Genomic DNA, 20,588 nt, shown 5'->3' on the forward strand with positions numbered 1-20,588 from the left:
TTCTTCTTAGGGTAGTAGCCCTGTGTAAGTTTTCTTGCGCATAACCAATTGGCTTGGAACTCTACTAAGGTCACACTGTCATGAAGAAAGCTTAAGTTTTGTTTAAAGCCAGCATCCCATGTAGGCGAAATGAGGGCAGTTTAAGATTTGATGGCGCGTTTATGAGTGTCTGGTCTGGGGCTCTATTCAAACTGTGGCCTCCATTCTGGTTTCTCTTTAGCAGGTGAAATCAGTTGCCACACAATATTATCACAAATCCAGTGGCTAAATTTTTAACTTATTTCTTATCTTGCAGTTCTAGAGGTCAGAAGTCCAGATGGGCTCAGCTGGGTTCTCTGCTTAGGGTCTCATGTGGCCAAAGTCAGGGTGTCCATCAGACTGGCCTCTTATCAGGAGGCTCTGGGAAGAATCACTGCCAACTGCATTCAAGTCATTGGCAGAATTCAGTTCCTTTCGGTTGTAGGACTGAGGTCCCCATTTGCTTGCTGGCTTCCCACCAGGCATCATTCTCAGCTCCTACAGGCTGCTCTCATGTCCCCTCCACACGGCCTCCATCCTCCGGCCAGCAGCTGTGTGTCGAATCCTGCTGGCGCTTTGAAGATCCGACTGGCTCTGCTTTTAAAGGGCTGATGTGGTCAGATGAAGTCACCCAGATAGCCTCTCTTTTGCCACGTAATGTCACATAATCATGGGTGTGGCGTCAGGTCACAGGTTCTACCCAGACTGCAAGGAGCAGGGATGAGGAGGGGCTGGGGTCATGGGAGCTCATGTTAGAATTCTGCCTACCCCAGGAGAGGATGTCTTTTTTTCTTTTTCTTTTCTTTCTTATTTATTTTTTGTTCATTTGAGAGAGAGAGAGAGAGAGGGCACATGCAGGGGGAGCAGCAGAGGGAGAGGGAGAAGCAGGCTCCCTGCTGAGCTGGGAACCTGACATGGAGCTCGATCCTAGGACCTGGAGATCATGACCTGAGCTGAAGTCAGACACCCAAATAACTGAGCCATCCAGGCTCCCTGAGAATGTCCTTTTCCTTGAGTGATACATGCAGAAGTATTTAGGGATAAAGGGGGTATGAAAACATTTTCCTCTCAGTGGTTCAGAAAAATATTGCATCTGTATTATTTATATATTATTCATACACATACATAGAAGAGACAAAGGGAGGAGAGGGAGGGCACATGAATGAATGAGCATGATACAGCAAATGGGACAAAATGTAAATGATTGGAGTTCTTTGTATTATTATTGAAACTTTTTAATAAGTTTTAAATGCTACAAAAATGTACACCCTCCCCCTAAATTAGGAAACAAAAGTGTAGTTTTTGTGTAGTAGTCAAAAATCCGGACTTCAGCTAAAGCTAAAGTTTCTCACCTCTCCTACCTCAGCCTGGCCCAGTGTGGAATCTGGAATGTCGTGGTAGGAAGGAGGGGGTTCTCCTCCTCCTCCTCCCCCCAGCTAGTTCCACGACTTCTGCTGTGTCCTGGGTGGGAACAGTGGTGGGTGAGTGGAGAGGAGAGGTACGACAGGGGTTTGACCTGGCATCCATCTGTGGCTGGGATCGTGGCAAGCTGATTCTCTGGGTGAGTTTGTGGGTTCTCTGCACCCCTGCCATCACTTGCCACAGTCCCCTCTACACTGGTGACCGTCTGCTTTGGCAGTCAGCCCCATGTGGGCTCATTCCTGGGCTGCCAACAGTCAGGGGCAGAGTCCCTCAAAGTGGCTCCAGGTTTCTCTTTCCCTCGGGGGCCATGTCTGGACCACGGAAAACATATCCTTTGCTCCAACAGACCCTGGGAATGTAGGCTGTTCCCGACATGGCCACCACAAAGGAGCCCATCTGTCAGATTCTGCCTTTAGTCTTCTGCAGGCCTGGATTCATGAGGAGCCCCATATCCCAAGGGATAAAGGTCAGCATGTCATTCCCATTAGGCTTAAGGTCAGGGGAAAGCAGCCCACAGCACTGCTCCCCATGGTAGTGTGGGGGGCTCACAGTACACTTGACATCTCTTTGCAGAAACATCTCTAATATCCAGCTTCCTGACCACTTCCAGCACTGTGACTCCTTTTTGTCGAGGGCTAGGGTCACAGCCCCGTGTTTCGGCCACCCTCCTTTTCAAGTCAGGCCTCGGTGGTCTAGCTTTGGGATGGGGGACAGTTGGCTCCTATCTTTTTGGACCTTGAGCCAAACAGGCAGGCAGACTCACACTTTAAAATCCTGTTGCATATGTTTATTGCTATTCCTGATTTGTTGATTTTACATGGATATTCTCTCTTGATTCCTACCATGGAAGATGAAGATCCAGCCCTCTTCCATCACCCCGGGCCCCTATTCCGTCCCTCCACCCTCTAAGAACAAGTACATCACACTTTCTTGATTAATTCAATGTAAATTGTTTACCTAATTATGATTATGTATTATTTCTGATCAAAGTGGCATATTATGATGATTTTCCTTTGTTGTAGGGTATTTCCCCCCTGGAATTGAAATATTTTCTTATTTTTTATTTTGCTAGTTTTCTGTCCTCTCAATGATTCTTCTCTAACTCTCCCGGGGAATTATAAAACTCGTCTGAAGAGTTTTTTTTTTTTTTTTCAAAGATTTTATTTATTTGACAGAGAGAGACACAGCGACAGACGGAACACAAGCAGGGGGAGTGGGAGAGGGAGAAGCAGACTCCCAGCGGAGCAGGGAGCCTGATGTGGGGCTCGATCCCAGGACCCCGGGATCATGACCTGAGCTGAAGGCAGACGCTTAACGACTGAGCCACCCAGGCACCCACCTCTGAAGAGTCTTTTCCCCGTGATCAGGCATCCTGTGACAGATCAATTTCACTCTTTTTCTGGGGACATCCATTATCAGGCCTTCCATCCTCCTGCTCTGTCTAAACTGGCTGTTATTTAGGCTGTTATTTAGTGGTCTCACACTTTCCTTTTGCCCACTCCCATTCCCTGGCTCTATCTCTTCTTCCAGGTTTATATCTTCATTTCGTTGGAGCTCATCTTCCAGTAACTTCCCAAGAAAGGGCACATGGGAGAACATGCCTTACTCTGTCCTTAGAATCGGAAGCTTAGTTGGGCATAGAATTCTAGGTTGGAAAGAGTTTTCCTCAGTATTTTGAAAGCATTGCCTTTGGGTATTACTGGTGCTGAGGAGATGTCTAAATGCCTTTTTATAACTAAATCTTTGAACACAGCCCATTTTTTCTACTCTGAAAGATTTTAAGATCTAGTCCAGTGTTCCAAAGTGTTTAATAATATCAGTGACTTTTCACTTCTCGTCCTGGGTGTCTGGACACCGTTCCCTTCCAGGCAAAAACTCACGTTTTCCAGTTTTGGGAAATGTTCTTGTACAATTTCTTCCTATCGATTTTCTATTCTCTTTCTTCAAGAAAGTCCTATTAGTTAGATATTGGACTTCCTAAATTGAGCCTCTGGTTCTATTTTATTTTTTTCTTCTTCTATTTTCTGCTTCTTTTTTGTTCTACTTTCTTGGAGATTTTCGCAAGTTTATTTTCTAACAAGTCTGTTGAATGTTTTAATTTCTATCATATTTTTTAAAAAGATTTTATTTATTGTGCATGCTGGGGGAGGAGCAGAGGAAGAGGGAGAGGGAAATAACCTTCAGCAGATTCTGTGCTGAGCGCCGAGCCCCACAGGGGACTCGATCCCATGACCCCAAGATCACAACCTGAGCCAAAACAGTCAGAAACCTAACCGATTGAGCTACCCAGGCACCCCTCTTCTCTCTTATTTTTAATCTCAAAGTCCCTGTTGCTCCTTTTGCAGATGACTCTCAACGACTTTTCTCTCTGGGAACATGAATAATGGTTTTTTAAAGTTCTGCTTTGTTCCCTGCAGTTTCTGTAGTTTCTCCGATCCCTTTTCCTACTGGTTTCATGTTAGAGGCTTGTCTTAAATAAATATCCTGCGGTTCATTCAGGTTTAAGAGTAAAGCCTTGAGAAACCTGGCAGGCAGCCCTGCACAGTGGCTGGGGCTCGTCAAGCTTTCTCTGCTGGTCTCACTGAAGAGCTGCAGAGGTCAGTGTCCCGTGGGCCTCTGGGGCAGGAGGGGATGAGGAGGGGCAATTCTGTTTCTCCAAAGAAGACTCGCCCCAGCAGCCCAGCCTGTGTCCTTGGAGCTGAGTAGCGCACCTTTCAGAACACAGACTCTTCATCACTGCAGCCCTTCTCCTTCTTCCAATATCCCCACCCTCCCCGGGTCTGGAACCTTTCAGTTCAGTTTTTCCGAGAACTAAATCTCCATTCTCCTCCTCGGGTGAGGGTGGGTGAGGGTGGCGACGTTCTCCGGTTTCCTGGAATGGGTGGGAGGCCCCGGGCTGGAGTGGTCTCTGCAGACTAGGCGCCCTCCCCTTCCCACCTGTTCCTTACCCGCCACCTTCCGCCGCTCCTGGCACCTCCAGTCCCGGGGTCTTTGGGGGATTCTGTAGTCAAATGCACTTCTTTCTCCTTGCTGCCCCCTTTGTCAGCATTTGCTGTTCAGCTCTGTTTGTTCTGCTCTTTTATCTCCTTTCCTTCTTCCAAAAGTGTATTAACGTTTCTTTGTATTATTATTATTACTGTTACTCCTTTGTCCTCATCTTAGAGATGTTTTAAAAAGGGTGTGTGTTCAGTCTACCACACTTCAACAATGTATGTAATTATATTTTTATTAGTAGTAAATATATGGATGCACACACACATATAACAAATATAAATATATACATATATTCAAGTGATCCAAGAGATGCAGGGCGACAATAATGACTATGGCCCGAGAAGCCGTTCGTGTCCCTCCACAGAACGTTTATGCACACATTCACACACATACCAAGGCATGTAAGTAGATATTAATGGACTTTATTTTAAATCAAGAAGGCAATTTCTTTTCATACCCCTGAGAATATTCGTATCTTAAATAAAGGTCAGTGCTTAACCCAAAGGCACGACTCTCTTCTAGTCGGATTCCAGGTTTCACGGCAGGTGGTGGACATCTTTACGGGGCCTCTCAAGTGCCCCTGGAAACAACCCATGCAGTAAGGCACCTGCCCCACGGCTAGCTGTGGTGGCTCTGGGACCACGGGCACAGCAGAGTGCTGGCCAGTGGCGGTCTCCCCCATCTCGTGTGGCCCTCTTCATCATCCCTGCCCTCTCCTCCTACTGCACCCTGTGTCCCCCCCGACGGCCACCTCCCTCCAGACACGCTCAGCCGAGCCCTGGCTCCCGTGGCTGGCCCACGGAGCTAAGGGTGTGATTTATCCTGGCTGAGGGGTGCACCTGACTCTGACTGCCTCTTGGGTTTTAGGAATAGATTGGCACACAAGATGGGAATGTTTTCATCGTGGCCCTGACTGAGTAGACTTTATTAAGAGATAGACTCAGAGGCTGAACTGAACATTTCAGTTTCCACAAATAGCTTCGGGCAGGCTACCTGACTTGATTCCATAGCAGTGACCTCAGTTTGACTCTCCGTCCCCGCACTAGGGCCTGCTGCTGCCAAACCAGACTTGATCTCAAAACTGGAACGTCGAGCTGCACCCTGGATCAAGGACCCAAACGGGCCGAAGTGGGGGAAAGGTCGTCCTCCAGGTGAGTCTTGCCCCACCGAGTTCTGAAGGGCACATCCTGGGGCCCGTGTGGCCATGGCAAGTCATCCGGTGTCCGTTCGGCTGCCCCGTCCTGCTCCTGTTGCGCACCGGGCCTTGTGTCAGGCTCTGCTGGACAAAGAGGAGTAAGAAACTAACTCTGCCCTCCGAGTGTCAAATAGGCACTTGCCCCACGGCTAGCGGCAGCTCAAAACCAAGCTCAAATAGGGAAACAGGGACAGTATGGGACAAAGGAGGCCCTTTGATGAGCAGAAGTGCTAACGGGACCCGTGGCGGAGCTGACGGGGGGCATGCGGGAGGCCCTGGTTGTGAGGAGCTGTGTGACCCGAGGGCCTGTGAGCCGCCCTTCTTCCCTCCTCCTCCAGTTTCCAGCGGCAGCACCACTGGTCTGTGCAAGCTGGCTGTTTTGTGTATCTCAGCCAGGGGCTTACTGGCTCATAGCTACCGTGTAGACTGCTCGACCTCCCTTCTTTCGAAGGCTCATAGGAAGACTTGCAGATGTTTAACCTCATTTCTTTGTGCTGCCTCGAAAGAGGATTAAAGTCACCTGTTTATCCAATAGCATCTATAGCCAAGGTGGCTGATTAAGCTTATTAGCGGCTGATGTCCCCTGATCGCAGCGTAGCTGTGTGGCTAGAGACCGGGAGGCTGGCTAAAGAGCCCACAAGGATTAGCACACATCTCTTCGGGAGCAAGCTAACTTGCATAGATAATAATGGGAAAGGGTTTAAAGAGAAGTCAGTAATGATCTCTAGAAAGGTGGATCGCAGTCAACTCTGCTTTTCCTATGGGACACTCAGTAAATTGGGATGTCTTAACTGATGGGAGAATGCAGAGTTCTAGGCAGCAAAACCAAGCTCATTTTTATTTGCTCCAAAGGGAAGAAGAAGATGGTGGCCATAAGAGAGGCAGACACACAAGCCTTGGCTGTAGAATCTGCAGTGCTTCCAGCAACTTCTATGGAGACCTGTAGCTCCTACTGCAATTCCAGCCTTTGTGAAGTCGAAGTAGATGGCCCTAGGAAAATCAAGAGGACTTACAGACCCCGTTCCATTCAGAGGTCATGGTTTGGGCAGTTCCCATGGTTAGTAATTGACCCAAAGGAGACCAAGCTCTTCTGCTCAGCTTGCAAAGAAAGACCGAATCTCCACGACAAATCGTCCCGGTTAGTCCGAGGTTACACGGGGCCTTTTAAAGTGGAGACTTTAAAATACCATGAGGTCAGCAAAGCACACAAGCTCTGTGTCAACACTGTTGAAATCAAGGAAGACGCCCCTCCGGCTGCCCTGGTCCCAGAGATCTCCAGCGACCTGATGGCGAACATGGAGCACTTCTTCAACGCCGCCTACTCCATTGCGTACCACTCGAGGCCTCTGAATGACTTTGAGAAGATCCTGGAACTCCTCCAAAGTACCGGGACCATGATTTTGGGCAAGTACCGAAATCGCACCGCATGCACTCAGTTCATCAAGTACATCTCTGAGACCCTGAAGAAGGAGATCCTCGAGGATGTCCGGAACTCCCCTTGCGTGAGCGTGTTGCTGGACAGCTCCACAGACGCCTCGGACCAGTCCTGTGTGGGGATTTACGTCCGCTACTTTAAGGGGATAGATGTGAAAGAGTCCTACATCACCTTGGCCCCTCTCTACAGTGAGACGGTGGATGGCTACTTTGAGACTATCATCTCTGCCCTGGATGAACTGGACATCCCCTTCCGGAAGCCCGGTTGGGTGGTGGGCCTAGGAACCGACGGCTCCACCACGCTGAGCTGCAGAGGAGGCCTCGTGGAAAAGTTCCAAGAGGTCATCCCCCAGCTGCTGCCCGTCCACTGTGTTGCCCACCGGCTGCACCTGGCTGTGGTAGACGCATGTGGGGGCATCGATCTGGTGAAGAAGTGTGACCGGCACATTCGAACGGTCTTCAAGTTTTACCAGTCCTCAAACAAAAGGCTGAATGAGCTGCAGGAAGGCGCAGCTCCCCTGGAGCAGGAGATCACCCGCCTCAAGGACCTGAGCGCCGTCAGGTGGGTGGCCAGCAAGAGGCGCACGCTGAACGCGCTCATCGTGAGCTGGCCTGCCCTGGCCCGGCACCTCCAGGGCGTGGCGGAGGCTGGGGGCCAGACTGGGCACAGGGCCAAAGGCATGCTGAAGCTGATGAAGAGCTTCCATTTCGTCAAGTTCTGCCACTTCCTTTTGGACTTCCTGAGCATCTACAGGCCTCTGTCTGAGGTGTGCCAGAAGGAGATCGTGCTGATTACGGAGGTGAACTCCACGCTGGGACGGGCCTACGTAGCCCTGGAGACCCTCCGTCACCAGGCGGGGCCCAAAGAGGAAGAGTTCAACGCCGGCTTCCGGGATGGGCGGCTGCACGGCATCTTCCTGGACAGAATGGAGATGGCGGAACAGCGCTTCCAGGCGGACCGGGAAAGGATGATCCTGACTGGGATCGAGTACCTCCAGCAGAGGTTTGACACGGCCCGGCCCCCACAGCTCAAGAACATGGAGGTGTTCGACACCACGGCCTGGCCAAGTGGGATGGAACTGGCCAGTTTTGGGAACGACGATATTCTTGCCCTGGCCAGATACTTTGAGCTCTCGCTCCCCGCAGGATACAGCGAGGAGGCACTCCTGGAGGAGTGGCTGGGCCTGAAAGCCATGGGCAGGAACCTCCCGTTCTCCATGCTGTGCAAGAACACGCTGGCCCAGCACTACCGCTTCCCGCTGCTGAGCAGGCTCGTGGCGGTGGTGGTGTGCGTGCCCGTCTCCGCCTCCTGCTGTGAGCGGGGCTTCAGTGCCATGAGCCGGATCAGGACTGAGGAGAGGACCAAGCTCTCCAACGAGGTGATCAACATGCTCATGATGACAGCGGTGAACGGGGTGGCAGTCACGGAGTACGACCCCCAGCCTGCCATCCAGCACTGGTACCTGACCTCCTCGGGCCGGCGGTTCAGCCACGTCTGTGCATGTGCCCAAGCGCCGCCCCGCGCCCAGGCACGTAAGTGCACGTGACCGAGTCCCCGGGCAGTCTTACCGTCCCGATCCCCTGCTGGCCTTGACGTCTGGGAGGGCCTGGCAATGGCCGCCATCACCAGAGGCTTGGTCTCAGGTGTCCCCAGTGGGTGCTCGGGATGTGACACGTACCCTCCAAGAGCTTCGGACCCAGTGAGGCAAGCGGGACGCACACACACTGCAGGCAGGGGCGTAGCGCCAGAGCACGAATTTTCAGAGCCAGTCCTCCCCAGGCCCAAATTCTGGCTCTGCTAACTGGTGTGTGACCTCGGGCCAGTTCACCTTATCGTGCCTTGGTTTTTCTTCGGAAGAGGGCACAGCATCTGGCCCGTGATGCCAGTGGCATTCTGGAAAGGTCCACCCACTACAGGAAGTAACCAGAGCACCGGACAAGCTAGGGCAGTGACAGCACATTCTCCGAGGGGCTGGGTAGACTCTTTCGGGAGGGAAGAAGTCAGTGCAGGTCAGAGGTGCCCTGAAGAAGGTGCTAGGTGGAGGAGAGGGTTGGGGCATGCCGGGTGCGGAGGCGCCTCACAGTCCCCTCCGAGCACTAGGCTGGAGGGCTGGAGTGGGGACCGGGCTGGAGGGGAAGTTCTGTTACATGGCAGGTGAGTTACTGAGTCTTAGGCAAGACATTTTCCTCTTTTCAAGTAGTCACTGAAATGAAAACCAAAGAGTTTCTCCAGGCTGTTCATGTTTTACTTCCCAGTGACAGCAGTGAAGCTTCTTCCTTGACACCTTCTTATCGCTGGTCTCCTTCCAGCACTTGTGCTCTCGTGGGTTACCGCCCAGTCTGTGGTCAGCAGTGGACTGGGTCTCAGGGTTGACAGAGGCTCCATAGGAAGCAGAGTGGCCCCTATCTGGTTGCTGAGCAAGGGGAGGGGCCCGGGGTCGAAGTGGAGAGAAGAGACCGGGAGGGCCGAGGTGGGGAGCCAGGCAGTGCATCCTTCGCCCACACGTTTGCTGCATGAGCTGCTCCCTACATCCAGCCCTGTGGGGGTGAAGGAGAAAGACACTCTCAGGTGTGTTCTCATCGGGGCAGTGGGGCTGGTACATCTGAAGCAAATAGAGGACACTACCCAATTCGATATGATAAGGTCCTCTTTCCCAGGCAGGGTTCTCAACCTCAGCACTGTTGACACTGAAGGTCGGATCATTCCTCACTCTGAGGCCTGGCCTATGTGTGGTAGGATCTTGAGCATCCCTGACCTGCACCCCTTACATACTCACTGGGTCCCCATAGCACTCACCTAGCTGTAGCTATCAAAAGTGTCTCCAGGCATTGCCATGTGTCCCCTGGAGGGCAGAGCTCTGGCCATACCGTGGAGACGGGAGCCCGGGCCTCCCTCCCCCATTCATAGAAGGTTCCTAGGTGAGACCTGCGCCCGAGGGTGAGAGATGACCAGAGCGAGACTAGATCCGGCCTGCCCAGAGCAGCCCCTGTCCCGTCTCCAGACTGTTCTGCATGCCTTCCTCACCGAGCATACCTTGGGGTGCAGTTGGACTTGGGAAGGGGATCATCAATCTGTTTTCCCCTCAGTGTAATTGTGGGTTCTCTTTCCTCTTGCACAAGGAGCAGGGCTCAGGAAGGAGAAGATGGGGGCGCTCTTTATGGAGGAGGCTGTGACCCAGAAGCCACCCATTCCATCCTACAGGGAGCCAGTGGAGATCCTGAAGGACTGCATCATGGACCCTCCCGACAGACTCCTGTACCCCCATGCCAGCCAAGAGGCCCCCGAGCTGTCCTGACAGCTCCCGTAGGAGCAGGATTCCTAGGGATCGCCTTGGAGACCCCCTGCTGCCCTGCCCCTTGGAATCATGGTGACAGGCTCTCTGCAGAATCTAGGCTACCCTAGAATCTTCGTTTGGGGGGACTCTCTAAACACCAGAAGGGGGCAGTGACAAGATAGTTAAGCCCACCTCCCAGTGAGGCAGGGTAATCAGGAGCACAAGCCTGTTCACCAAGGCCCCTCTCTAAGCAGCGGTGACCTCACAGCGCTGAAATAGGCCGAAAGGTTCCGATCTCAAATTCATCTTTAAGGTGCTTCAGGAAATGATCCTATCAGCAAAGATTTCACCCCATGTTCTGGGAGCAAGAGGACTTCTCTGAAGTGGGAGAGACTGTTGGCGGGAGGGGCTTAAAGGAGCATCCCAGCCCCCGTGGATGGTTGGGGGGCCGCAGGGGCCCAGAGCAGGCACCTGGGGAGGGACGGAGGGTGACCAGGCTCAGGAGACAACTGGCCTGGCTCCATGGCAGACGCAGGGAAGCCTCAACTCCAGACGGGAGACTCACAGCAGAGAATTTCTCTACCTCCTCCCAGGGCCTCCCTTAGGAGGAGGCAAGCAAAACCCTCTGCACAAAGCACTCGAGGTCATCTCCTATAGCCCCAGGACCATGGAGGAAAGGCTTTCCGGGAGGGAGCCTGCTGCTTCTCACCGGTGGCAGCCCTTCTGTGTGACCTGCTCCAGTGTTGGACGTGAGCCTGGCTTCCTGAGGAGTGGACACGTGCAAGCTTGCCCTGGGGAGGCTTGTGATCCAGCCCAGCTCTGCTGCAGGCAGAGGTTCAACCAGAATTAATCCCTTCCTCTTTTCTGTGCCTCAATTTCCCTCCTCATGACATGGCAGCAGAGAATTCAAGTGCCTGCTGGCTCCTGGTCTGCCACAGGATGGACAGCGTCTCCGGCTCCCTGAAAGCAGACCTTGGGCGGCACAGAGTGGGCTTAGCTGCCTTCAGCCCTTGTCCTTGTCCCTTGCTACCGACGTCCTTACTTTTGGAAGAGGTGCTCCCAAAGTGTGCCACTCTTCTCGAAGTTGCTCTGGGACCCAGCTTGGGAATCACTAGGGGTGCTTGTTAAATATGCTCCCCCCATACCTGCCCGATCAGATCCGCAGGATCGGGGCTCAGGATGGGCCGTTGTCCGCAGGATCCTCCAGAGCTTTGTGGGCCCACTCAAACTTGAGGACCCCCACCCCATCTCTCCGGCCTCCTGGAAGTAAAGCACTTTCCCCTCCAGGGCAGTTTCATTTTGGCAGGTTCCTAGGCTGCTTATCTGGTGGGGATGATGTGGGGCCTAGGTCCTGCCTTCCTAACCACGGATTGTTTGCCCCCTGCCTTTTAGACAGGCAGGAAGTGGTGCGTCCCGGCCTCACACTTGGGGGCCCTGCCCTGTGCTGCAAGTACAAGTTGTCTGGCCCTTAGCCAGCAGTCTGTTCTCCTCCCAGTCCTAGGGTGGTGCTGGGATCCAGTGTCCCCCTGGTTCCTGATGTTTCTGACTCTCCCTTCCCACCACCCACCCTTAGCACTTAGCCTTAATGCCATCGCCTTCCTGTTTTCTTTAGCTGTGGGCCAGGAATTCACTCTCACTCTCTGCCTTTTATTCAGCCTGTGGAAATGTCTCTTTCCCAGCCCCATGGTCTAGGGTCTGAGGTATACCATGGGCCCTTGCAGCTACAGCTCTGGCCATACCGTGGAGATGGGAGCCCGGGCCTCCCTCCCCCATTCATAGAAGGTTCTATGGGAGTTCAGGAGTCTGCCTGAGGCTAGGTGTTGTGGGTGTGAATTGGTGAGATGGAAGAGAGAAAGACCCCTCAAAGTGGGGACTGTCAGCCCCACCCTATTCCTAGATTCCAAATTGAGGTGAATTTCTGGCAAGCTTCCTCCCCGTGGCCTCTCCCATTCTTTAAGAATCCTCAGAGCATGAGGCCAGTCCCTCAAGCAGTGTTGTGTGTGAGTTCCACACACACAATTCCCTGTGCTGCTCTCGGCGTGGAGGTGGAGGCCAGGTAGGGAAGCACCCAGCCTCCACATCCATGTTCTGAGGAAGCCTCCAATGCCAGCTTTTGGGAAGGCTGGGCCCCTTGGAGGGGGTGACTGAAAATGCTGTTCATCATAGAGGTTTGCACTATCCACATTTCTCGTGGGGCGCAGGCATGCTAGCTAATGGCAAAGATGACTACCCACCTTTTTGTGCAGGACCCAGGGCTGACACGTGGTGAGCACCCTTACCGGAGACTATTACCCAACCCGAGCTCTTTGTTTTGTTTCAAGACACTCGCTGCGCTTCAAATCCAGGGCCTGGAGATACCCTGGTTGGTGAGCCGTCCTATTTTTGCCTCACAAGGACGAAAGCTGAAGGGCACGGGGAATAGAAGGAGCAAGCCTTTGGCCAGAGTCCTAGCTACGCCTCCACTCTCCCTCCCTTCCTGTAATCTTCATAGCGTCTCCACGTTCTGATCCTGGCACTCCCCCCATCCCTACCCACACCCCGTAACTGCTGCCCACAGGGTCTGATGTTCTGAGTTTTAACCGGCATTATAACCGATGGTTTGATTCCAGTAGCCATAGAGACCAGGCGGGAGGGAACGACCTCGGCCCCCTGTCCTCGCCAGACAGCTCAGACAGTAACCTACTCTAGACCTTTGCTTCTCCCCCAAGGCCACGTGGAGTTCCTAGGGTGCTAAGTATTTGGCAAGATGGTGTGAAGATTGGCCAATTGCCTCGTGCAGGTGTCTGTCAGCCAAGGATACTCAGGGTGATTGGCAAGGGGATGTCCGCTCCTCTTCTGGTTTCAAAGAGGTGCAAATGAGGTTTAAAAAACCATGTTTGATTCTCAACCTTTTGCTACCTGAATAAAGCAGAGTTTATTTCGGCACATGCCTCTGTCCTGTAAGTCCCGCAGGTCAAAGCTTATCAAAAGCTGATCGAAGCTAACGAAATCGGGCCGCTCGGCAAGCCCGCCCCCGCCGCAGTGACGCGCTCGCGCCTGCGCGGGGGCGCCTGTGCGCGCTCCCCTGGGCCGCCCGGTCCTGCTGCGCATGCTCGGCGCCCACTGCCCGGCGGGGACCCCGCGCGCCCGAGCGTCTGCGGTTCGGCCCTGCGCCCCAGCTTGGCGTCCCGCTCCCGGCCATGACGGCTCATTCCTTCGCCCTCCCGGTCATCATCTTCACCACGTTCTGGGGCCTCATCGGCATCGCCGGGCCCTGGTTCGTGCCGAAAGGACCCAACCGCGGGTAAGGATGGCGGGCGGGCCCGGCCTCCCTGCGGACCCCTCCCCGGGCGGCGGCGGGAGGTGCAGTGAGCACTGGGCCGAGGCGCGCCCGGCGCCGCACTCCTGCGTGTCTGCACCGGCCGCGTTCAGCTCGGAACAGGCAGGCGGTCGGAGCCAAAGGGCAGAGCCGGTGGTGCTTTGGAAAGGTGGCGAGCCGACCGACACCGGAGGCAGTTAAGGGGCCCTCCCCCCTCCCCCCTCCAGCCAGGGAAGCTAGAGGCCATGACCCGCGCCTGATGCGGTTTGTCCACCCCTCACCAGCAGTGACCTTGAGCGAATGTTACCCCTTCAAGCCTCACTTTCTTCATAGGTAAAATGTGGATGAGGCTGATACCTGCCTTTTAAGGCTGCTGTGAGGGTTACCCGAGATTATGCTTGTAAGACCTTTACAGCGCATGGCACGTATTATGTATTGAATAATTTTTAGCCGGTGTTACTGTTTTTTGAAGGGCCCCTAGCAGATCTTTGTATCTGTTGCACCATTTAGCAGTGTCTGCATCATATTATCCTCTTACGAAGTGCTCTCTCCTCTTGATTACAAGTTCCTCTAGGTGGAAGATTATCTCCTTCACCACTGTAGACCCCAGTGCCCAGCACGGGACTAGACCAGGAGGCTTAGTAATGTTCAAAGAATGGATCAAGTGTAATTTTTCTGGCACTGACTTTCAGGTGCTTTAGACCAGGGCCTCTGGGGCCTGGTTTGGATTAGGTTTAGCTTTGGCTGGAGGCTGCTTGGATGTATGGGCGCGGTCTCTGTTCTTCAAGATCTGCAGGGCCGGGGTCCCACGGCATCACTTTGTGAACCATTTTAGTGTCTCACCTCTCCTGCAAACCCTGGTGAGTTCTGTCTAACTGAAGCCTCTCCTGCTGCATCTTAAGCTTCTGTCTCTAGTCCTCTTCGGGTGGACACAGGTAGCTAGTCCTTGCTCCCTTTATAACCACTCACGCTGCCTTCGAAATGGCTCACGGTCTCCTTGCCTCTTGCCAGCTTCTGTTTTCCGTCCCCTTGCCCAATGAAGTTTGCATTCCAGACACCACTCCATGGTGGGTTGCTGCAGATGCAGCTGGGGGTGGTGGTGGTGCTGCATTAAGATGGGGAAAGAGTGGGTGTGGAGAAGGGAGATGAAGGGAGTTCATAACACAACTTGGATGTGGACAAGGTGGGCTTCCCCCTAAGGTGACCCTTAGTTTTTATCTTCCATCTTACAATTCTCACCCTGAATAGAACTCAGCCTCCTGTGTTCAGGCGGCATCAGGAAGGCCAGCAGGAAAGGGGCCGACACCAGGAGCTCTTTAGCTCTGGCCCTGGCCAGGCCTTCGGAGGGTGCTGGTTCCACCCATCCTGATCTGACAGCCTCTTCCATTGCAGAGTGATCATCACCATGCTGGTAGCCACCGCGGTCTGCTGTTACCTCTTGTAAGTACTGCTCTCAGGCTCAAAATCTTCCCTCTTCTCCCCAGCCCTGCTCTCCCCTCTGTCCTGGTGGTGACAGATTCCACTTTTGAAAGGCTGAGTCTCTAAAGCCTAGAAGAGAAGGCAGTTTGAGACGTCAGAGAAAGCCATGGGCTGGAAATCATGGACTTTGGGGGCTGCTTCCAAATGTGCCACCTGAACAGGCTTTGTCCCGTCCATAGGCTGCAGTGAAGTGAATGCAGTGAGCCAGCTCAGTCCGGGCATCAGGCTCTCCTGGAGAGACTGTAAAACACAGCTTTCAGGGCCACGCCCTAGGCCCACTCAATCACAGTTTTCAAGTCTGCACTTAGGAGTTCATATTTTGAATACATGCCCCTGGGTATCTGTGATGTAGCCGGTTTTGAACCACCAGATGGGCGGGAGTCTTCAAACTGGGGAAGGGGGCCCTGGGGATATCGAAGAGTTGCAAGGGAGCCAAGGACCTGGGCAGGGTGAGGGAGTCAGCGTCCAGGTCCCGAATGTCCGGATGTTCCCTTCCTAAAACTGCCATTCACCATAACACCTCCCCCGTTATGAAAAAAGACACCCCTCCTTCCACCCCGAGTCCTTTCATGTCACCTTGCTCCATGTTTAAATCATCCTACCTGCCAAACCAGGGAATAAGTCCAAGTTCTGGTTTTTAGGGAAGGCTCTCCAGTGATCAGTCAAGCCTCTGGAAGCCTCTATGGCTTCCCATCATCCTGGGTCTCATACACTCTTTTTATGGGGTAGGCTTGGCACAGTTGGGGTGTTCTGAATTCAGAACAGTCAAAATAGGACAGGTAAGGGGTGCCTGGGTGGCTCAGTCGTTAGGCGTCTGCCTTTAGCTCAGGTCGTGATCCCAGGGTCCTGGGATCGAGCCCCGCATCGGGCTCCCTGCTCCGCGGGAAGCCTGCTTCTCCCTCTCCCGCTCCCCCTGCTTGTGTTCCCTCTCTCGCTGTCTCTCTCTGTCAAATAAATAAATAAAACTCTTAAAAAAAAAAAAAAAAGAGAAGGATCCAGAAAAATTAAAAAAAAAAAAAATAGGACAGGTAACGACGTGATGAGCTACTGATTCTTTAAAAGGTAACGGGTTGTTTTAAAAGTAACTGGAATTGAGAAGTAACAGTGACTGGAATATTTCTCAAGACTGCCAAATTTTTCAAAATACATAGCATAAGGCCCGCACTTAACAAAAATTTTTTACATGAGGGCTTTCAGATTTGGGGTACGTTTTGTAGTTAAAACCTGTTTTATCTAATTGGATCACCAACTATTTATTCCTGTTAGCCAGTTCTCTCCTTTCACTTTATCTAATGTTAAATATTTTCTACCTCCTATTAACAACAAAAAAATAAAACTTGTTAAAAATAATGACGACTCTTAGATGTCCGCTTACATATATGGGTGTGTACGGTTTTTCAGAATTCTCCCCAGACAGAGCGTCTCTAAGGCCTGTTATGCTGTTTCTTGGTCCTTCGGGGCTTGAGAATGTCCTCATCGGTCCCAGGGAGGGCCGCAGAGGGGCTGGGGTTTGCTGGCTCAGAGACCGGGACAGAGCGGGTGGTGGCTGGGAACAGGCATATGCTCAGGCTGTGCGTAATTCCAAACACCGTATGGACCTCTGGGAAAGGGAGGCTGGCTGCAGAGCAGGTGCACACAGGCGGCAAGGTGGGGCAGCTTAAGAGAATGCTGGGCCTAGAAATCATGTTTACAAAACATCAGCTCAGGGATCATGCAGATGATAAGCAGGCTGTGGTTTCTGACAGCTTCCGTGGGGGCACTCAGGGGAAACAGCTAGAGCCTTCCTGATAGGACACCAGATAGAGCACCGCTGGGGCCTGTGTGAGGCATGTGAAGCCGTGCCCCTCTAGAGTCTTCAGGGGCCTGCAACCGTGGGCACACAGAGTCATGCCAGTGGGGCCCGACCCCCCACCCCTGGATGTGCAGCCCACCGACGGTCCCTGGAAAGCTCACGGGCCTGACCAGCTCCTGTCCTGTCCCCAGCAGGCCTCAGAGTGGGGCTCTCTGGTCGTCAGCCTTCCACAGGAGGTGGTTCCTTCCTCTTGCTCCTAAACGTAGGTGATTCTGACATGCTTCCCGTCTGACCTGTCCTGTCTGCTCCCAGGTGCAGGCTGGGGGGGTGCCTAGACCAGAGATATACTAGGGCACAGCCAGGAGTCATTTTCAGCATACCTCTGGAAGCTGCCTTACTTCTCTCATCCCAGAGCCCAGCCCCAACTCGGGTCTTATCAGTCGACAAAACATCAAACCAAACCTAAGCCCGAACCCACAAGCTCCCAGGCCAAGCTCATGTGCTGGCTAGGGGCCCTTCGCTCCCACACACGGACCCTCCACCTGCTGGGTTGGCCATGTGACCAGAGGCAGCGTGTGGGGTGCGGAGGGTGGGGTTCTTCCTATGACCTGGCTCACCCTCACTGTGCTGTCCCTGGCAGCTGGCTCATCACTATCCTGGCTCAGCTGAACCCCCTTTTCGGGCCGCAGCTGAAGAACGAGACCATCTGGTACGTGCGCTTCCTGTGGGAGTGACCACTGGCACTTCGGCCCCAGGTACTGAGGGCCCAGGCCCTGCGGGTGGGAAAGGGGACTGCTGTGCAGCAAGAGACCAGGCAGGGCAGTCATGAGAGTTCATGTTTATTTTATTTTTTTCTATTTTTTATTTGAGAGAGAGCACAAGCTGGGGGGGCAGGGGGTGGGGAAGAGGCAGAGGGAGAAGAAGAAGCAGGGAACCCGATGTGGGACTCGATCCCAGGACTCTGGGAAGGCAGATGCTTAACTGACTGAGCCACCCAGGCGCCCCAAGAGTTCATGTTTAGATTCAGGCACTCATTTATTTGGCAAAAAAAGGAAAAAAGAAAAAGATGCAGAGCACCTAATCTTCTTCCTGCCGTGCCATGCACGGCAGCAGGGATTGAGGGAAGAGCAGGGTCCTCAGGGGAAGCAGGTCGGGCCGAGCCACAGCGGCAGGTTTGCGGGGCTGCAGAGGCGGTGGCCGGGGATGCAGAATCTCTTCTGAAGGGGGGAGCACTGGGGCACAGGGCCGTGAGACACTAATCGGACAGAGGGACAGCTGAAGTGAGCTGAGCGGCCAGGGCAGAGACAGGGACAAGGAAGTTCTCCAGGGAGGGTGTGAGAAGGGGTGGTGTGAGGGGGTCTCCACAGCAAGGAGGTGACCCCTTCATGTGATGTGTTTTTCAGGTGCCCCAGCTCTCTGGATGACTTTGGCCGTCCTGTCCCTGATGACCCCTTTGTCCCCACCCTCACAGCTCTATCTGGGTCCCTCCATGGCTTCCTCCCCCAGGATCTGCCTGGTTCTAGCAGCTCCTGCCTTCTGCATCCAGTCTGGGCCTCAGGAAGCCTGCAGCTGAGTCAGGCTGGAACAGAAGATACCAGCCCTCAAACTGCCCCTGCCTCTCCCAGGTAGACCCCGGCCAGGAGCTGACACGGGTGGGACTTGCCTTTTACAAATGAGGCAGCCTGTCCTGGGGAGAAGGGGTGTCCAGCCCGGGATGCCCAAAGCCTGGGGCGGGCTGGACCAGGGAGAAAGCCCCGGATGGGGAGTCCGCTGGTTCCCACCAGCTCTGTCACTGTCCTGTGCGGCCCTGGGAAGCATCCCTGCCTCCGTGTGAGATGGAGAGACCCGATCGGGGTGTCACAAAGGCCTTTCCTGGGATTCTTTAATTTTCGGACACATATAGATGTGAAATTTCTGAAAAAGTCGAAGTAATGGAAAAACATTCACACAAAAAACAACATAGTGATTTGGGTCGGGATTGAAGCCAGTATGTTTAGGATTCTTTATAGTCACTTAAATGGGCTTGCCCAGAAAGCTGTATCTCCTTAGAATATGCTGTTCCACCTTCCTCCCCTGTCTTGGTCCCTCCTCTGTGGGTGGGCTCCCTGCTGCCTGGAGGCTCATCTTGAGCACGGCCCCAGGCCTGGATTCCCTCATTTGACAGCAGTGGGGTGGATTTCAGAGTCCCCTCCCCTGACCCAGTAGCAGCAGCTAGGTCGCCTGGAGTTAGGATGAAGAGAGACAGGTGTGGGTGAGGTTTGGGTGCCACTGTGGCCCTCTGGGCCCATCCTGGCCCCTGAGGCCAGCCCCAGACCTGTCTGCCCTGGAGTGGCCTGGGCTCTGCGCTCGGATGGTGAGGGTAGAGGGGCGCCTGGCCTGACGAGGCCTGGAAGGCAGAATGTGCAGGCACCAGACCAGAGAGAACCTGGGACCCCCGCCTGTGCCCTCCTCCCAGGGGAGTTGAGGCTGAGCCCTCGTGCACCTCCCCCCCCCCGGTCCTCCCACCCCCACCACATTGCCTCCCTGGGGGAAGACGCCAATCTTGAATATTTATTGAGTGTATTTATCTGATTCACATTCCATTTAGTGGGCATTATCTTCGGAACAGTGGTCAATTGCGATACTTCCCACGTAGATTTCTTGGTTCTGGGCTTGGCCTGTCTTTCAGAGCTCTTGATTTGGGCCTCCCTTTGACATCCCACCTCACCCCCCTTTCAGACTCCTTTCCTGGGGATGTTGAGTATGGGTTGTCCTGAAAACCTGATCCATGTCGAGTGGCTCATGAGTGGTGGCCAAGTCCTGGCTGAGGCTGAGTTTGCTGGCTGCCGGACCTCTGTCCATCCAATTCCCGCATGCTCAGTGGGTGGGTTGGAGGGCACAGGAGAGGGGCACGGGGATGGAGGCTTGGAGCTGCAGCTCTGGATGGTGGACACTGAAAATGACATTCTCCTGAGACCTGAAGGAGAAGGTACAGCTGTCCCGGGTTCTGCCCAGAAGCAGTCCTGGCAGAAGGAAGACATGGGATTGTTCAAGCAGAACTCTGACCACCACTCGTCTGTACCCCAGATACAGAGTGCAGAGCTCCTGAGGCTGAGCAATAAAGCAGGTCCCCCAGATCTCCAGAGCGTGGCCTGCCTCATTCCTAAATACCTGAGTGCGCCCGTCTGCCTGCTCCCTGGCCCCTGGTCAGTGACCAGCTTCCTGCAGGGGGCTGGAACAGAATGAGCAGAAGGGACTGGCCCTCCAGGGCCAGGGAGTGTAGTTCATGGGTGGAAGTTTAAGAGGTTTAGGGGTGGGGAGGCACATGGAGGAGGCACTGGGACAAATGAGGGACCAGACCATCAAGGGCCTGGACACCATCTGAGGAGCTTGCATCGATCCAAAGGGCAGTGCAAAGCCACGAAAGGGAGTGATGTGACCCTATTTGATTTCTAGAATGATTTCTTTTTTTTTTTTTTTTAAAGAATTTATTTATTTGACAGAGAGACACAGCGAGAGAGGGAACACAAGCAGGGGGAGGGAGAGAGGGAGAAGCAGGCTTCCTACGAAGCAGGGAGCCCGATGCGGGGCTCGATCCCAGCACCCTGGGATCATGACCTGTGCTGAAGGCAGACGCTTAACGACTGAGCCACCCAGGCGCCCCTAGAATGATTTCTATAGGGTGTGTCACGGACAGGAGCC

General features: G+C 53.7%; 2 protein-coding genes across 5 annotated transcripts in view; both read left to right on the top strand.

The window, feature by feature from the left end:
• ZNF862 (zinc finger protein 862) overlaps positions 1-12,094 on the top strand; it is a 35,123-nt gene extending 23,029 nt beyond the window's left edge. For all 4 annotated transcript variants that reach the window (XM_035021352.1, XM_035021355.1, XM_035021353.1 and 1 more), the window contains 3 exons: positions 5,481-5,585; positions 6,482-8,596; positions 10,184-12,094. In XM_035021352.1, the coding sequence (XP_034877243.1) occupies positions 5,481-5,585; positions 6,482-8,596; positions 10,184-10,359 (2,396 nt within the window). In that variant the 3' untranslated portion in view covers positions 10,360-12,094. The remainder of the gene's footprint in view (positions 1-5,480; positions 5,586-6,481; positions 8,597-10,183) is intronic.
• A 1,246-nt stretch (positions 12,095-13,340) lies between these two features.
• Positions 13,341-20,023, top strand: ATP6V0E2 (ATPase H+ transporting V0 subunit e2; the record flags this gene model as incomplete). Its single annotated transcript, XM_035020328.1, has 4 exons — positions 13,341-13,621; positions 15,029-15,076; positions 17,548-17,662; positions 18,311-20,023. Coding segments are annotated over 3 exons (423 nt in total), but the record flags the coding sequence as incomplete, so codon positions are not given.
• Positions 20,024-20,588: the final 565 nt, after the last annotated feature.

This window comes from Mirounga leonina, unplaced genomic scaffold (genome assembly GCF_011800145.1).
Source record: "Mirounga leonina isolate KUSES-001 unplaced genomic scaffold, KU_Mleo_1.0 Mir_174, whole genome shotgun sequence".
NCBI classification, from domain to species: domain Eukaryota; kingdom Metazoa; phylum Chordata; class Mammalia; order Carnivora; family Phocidae; genus Mirounga; species Mirounga leonina.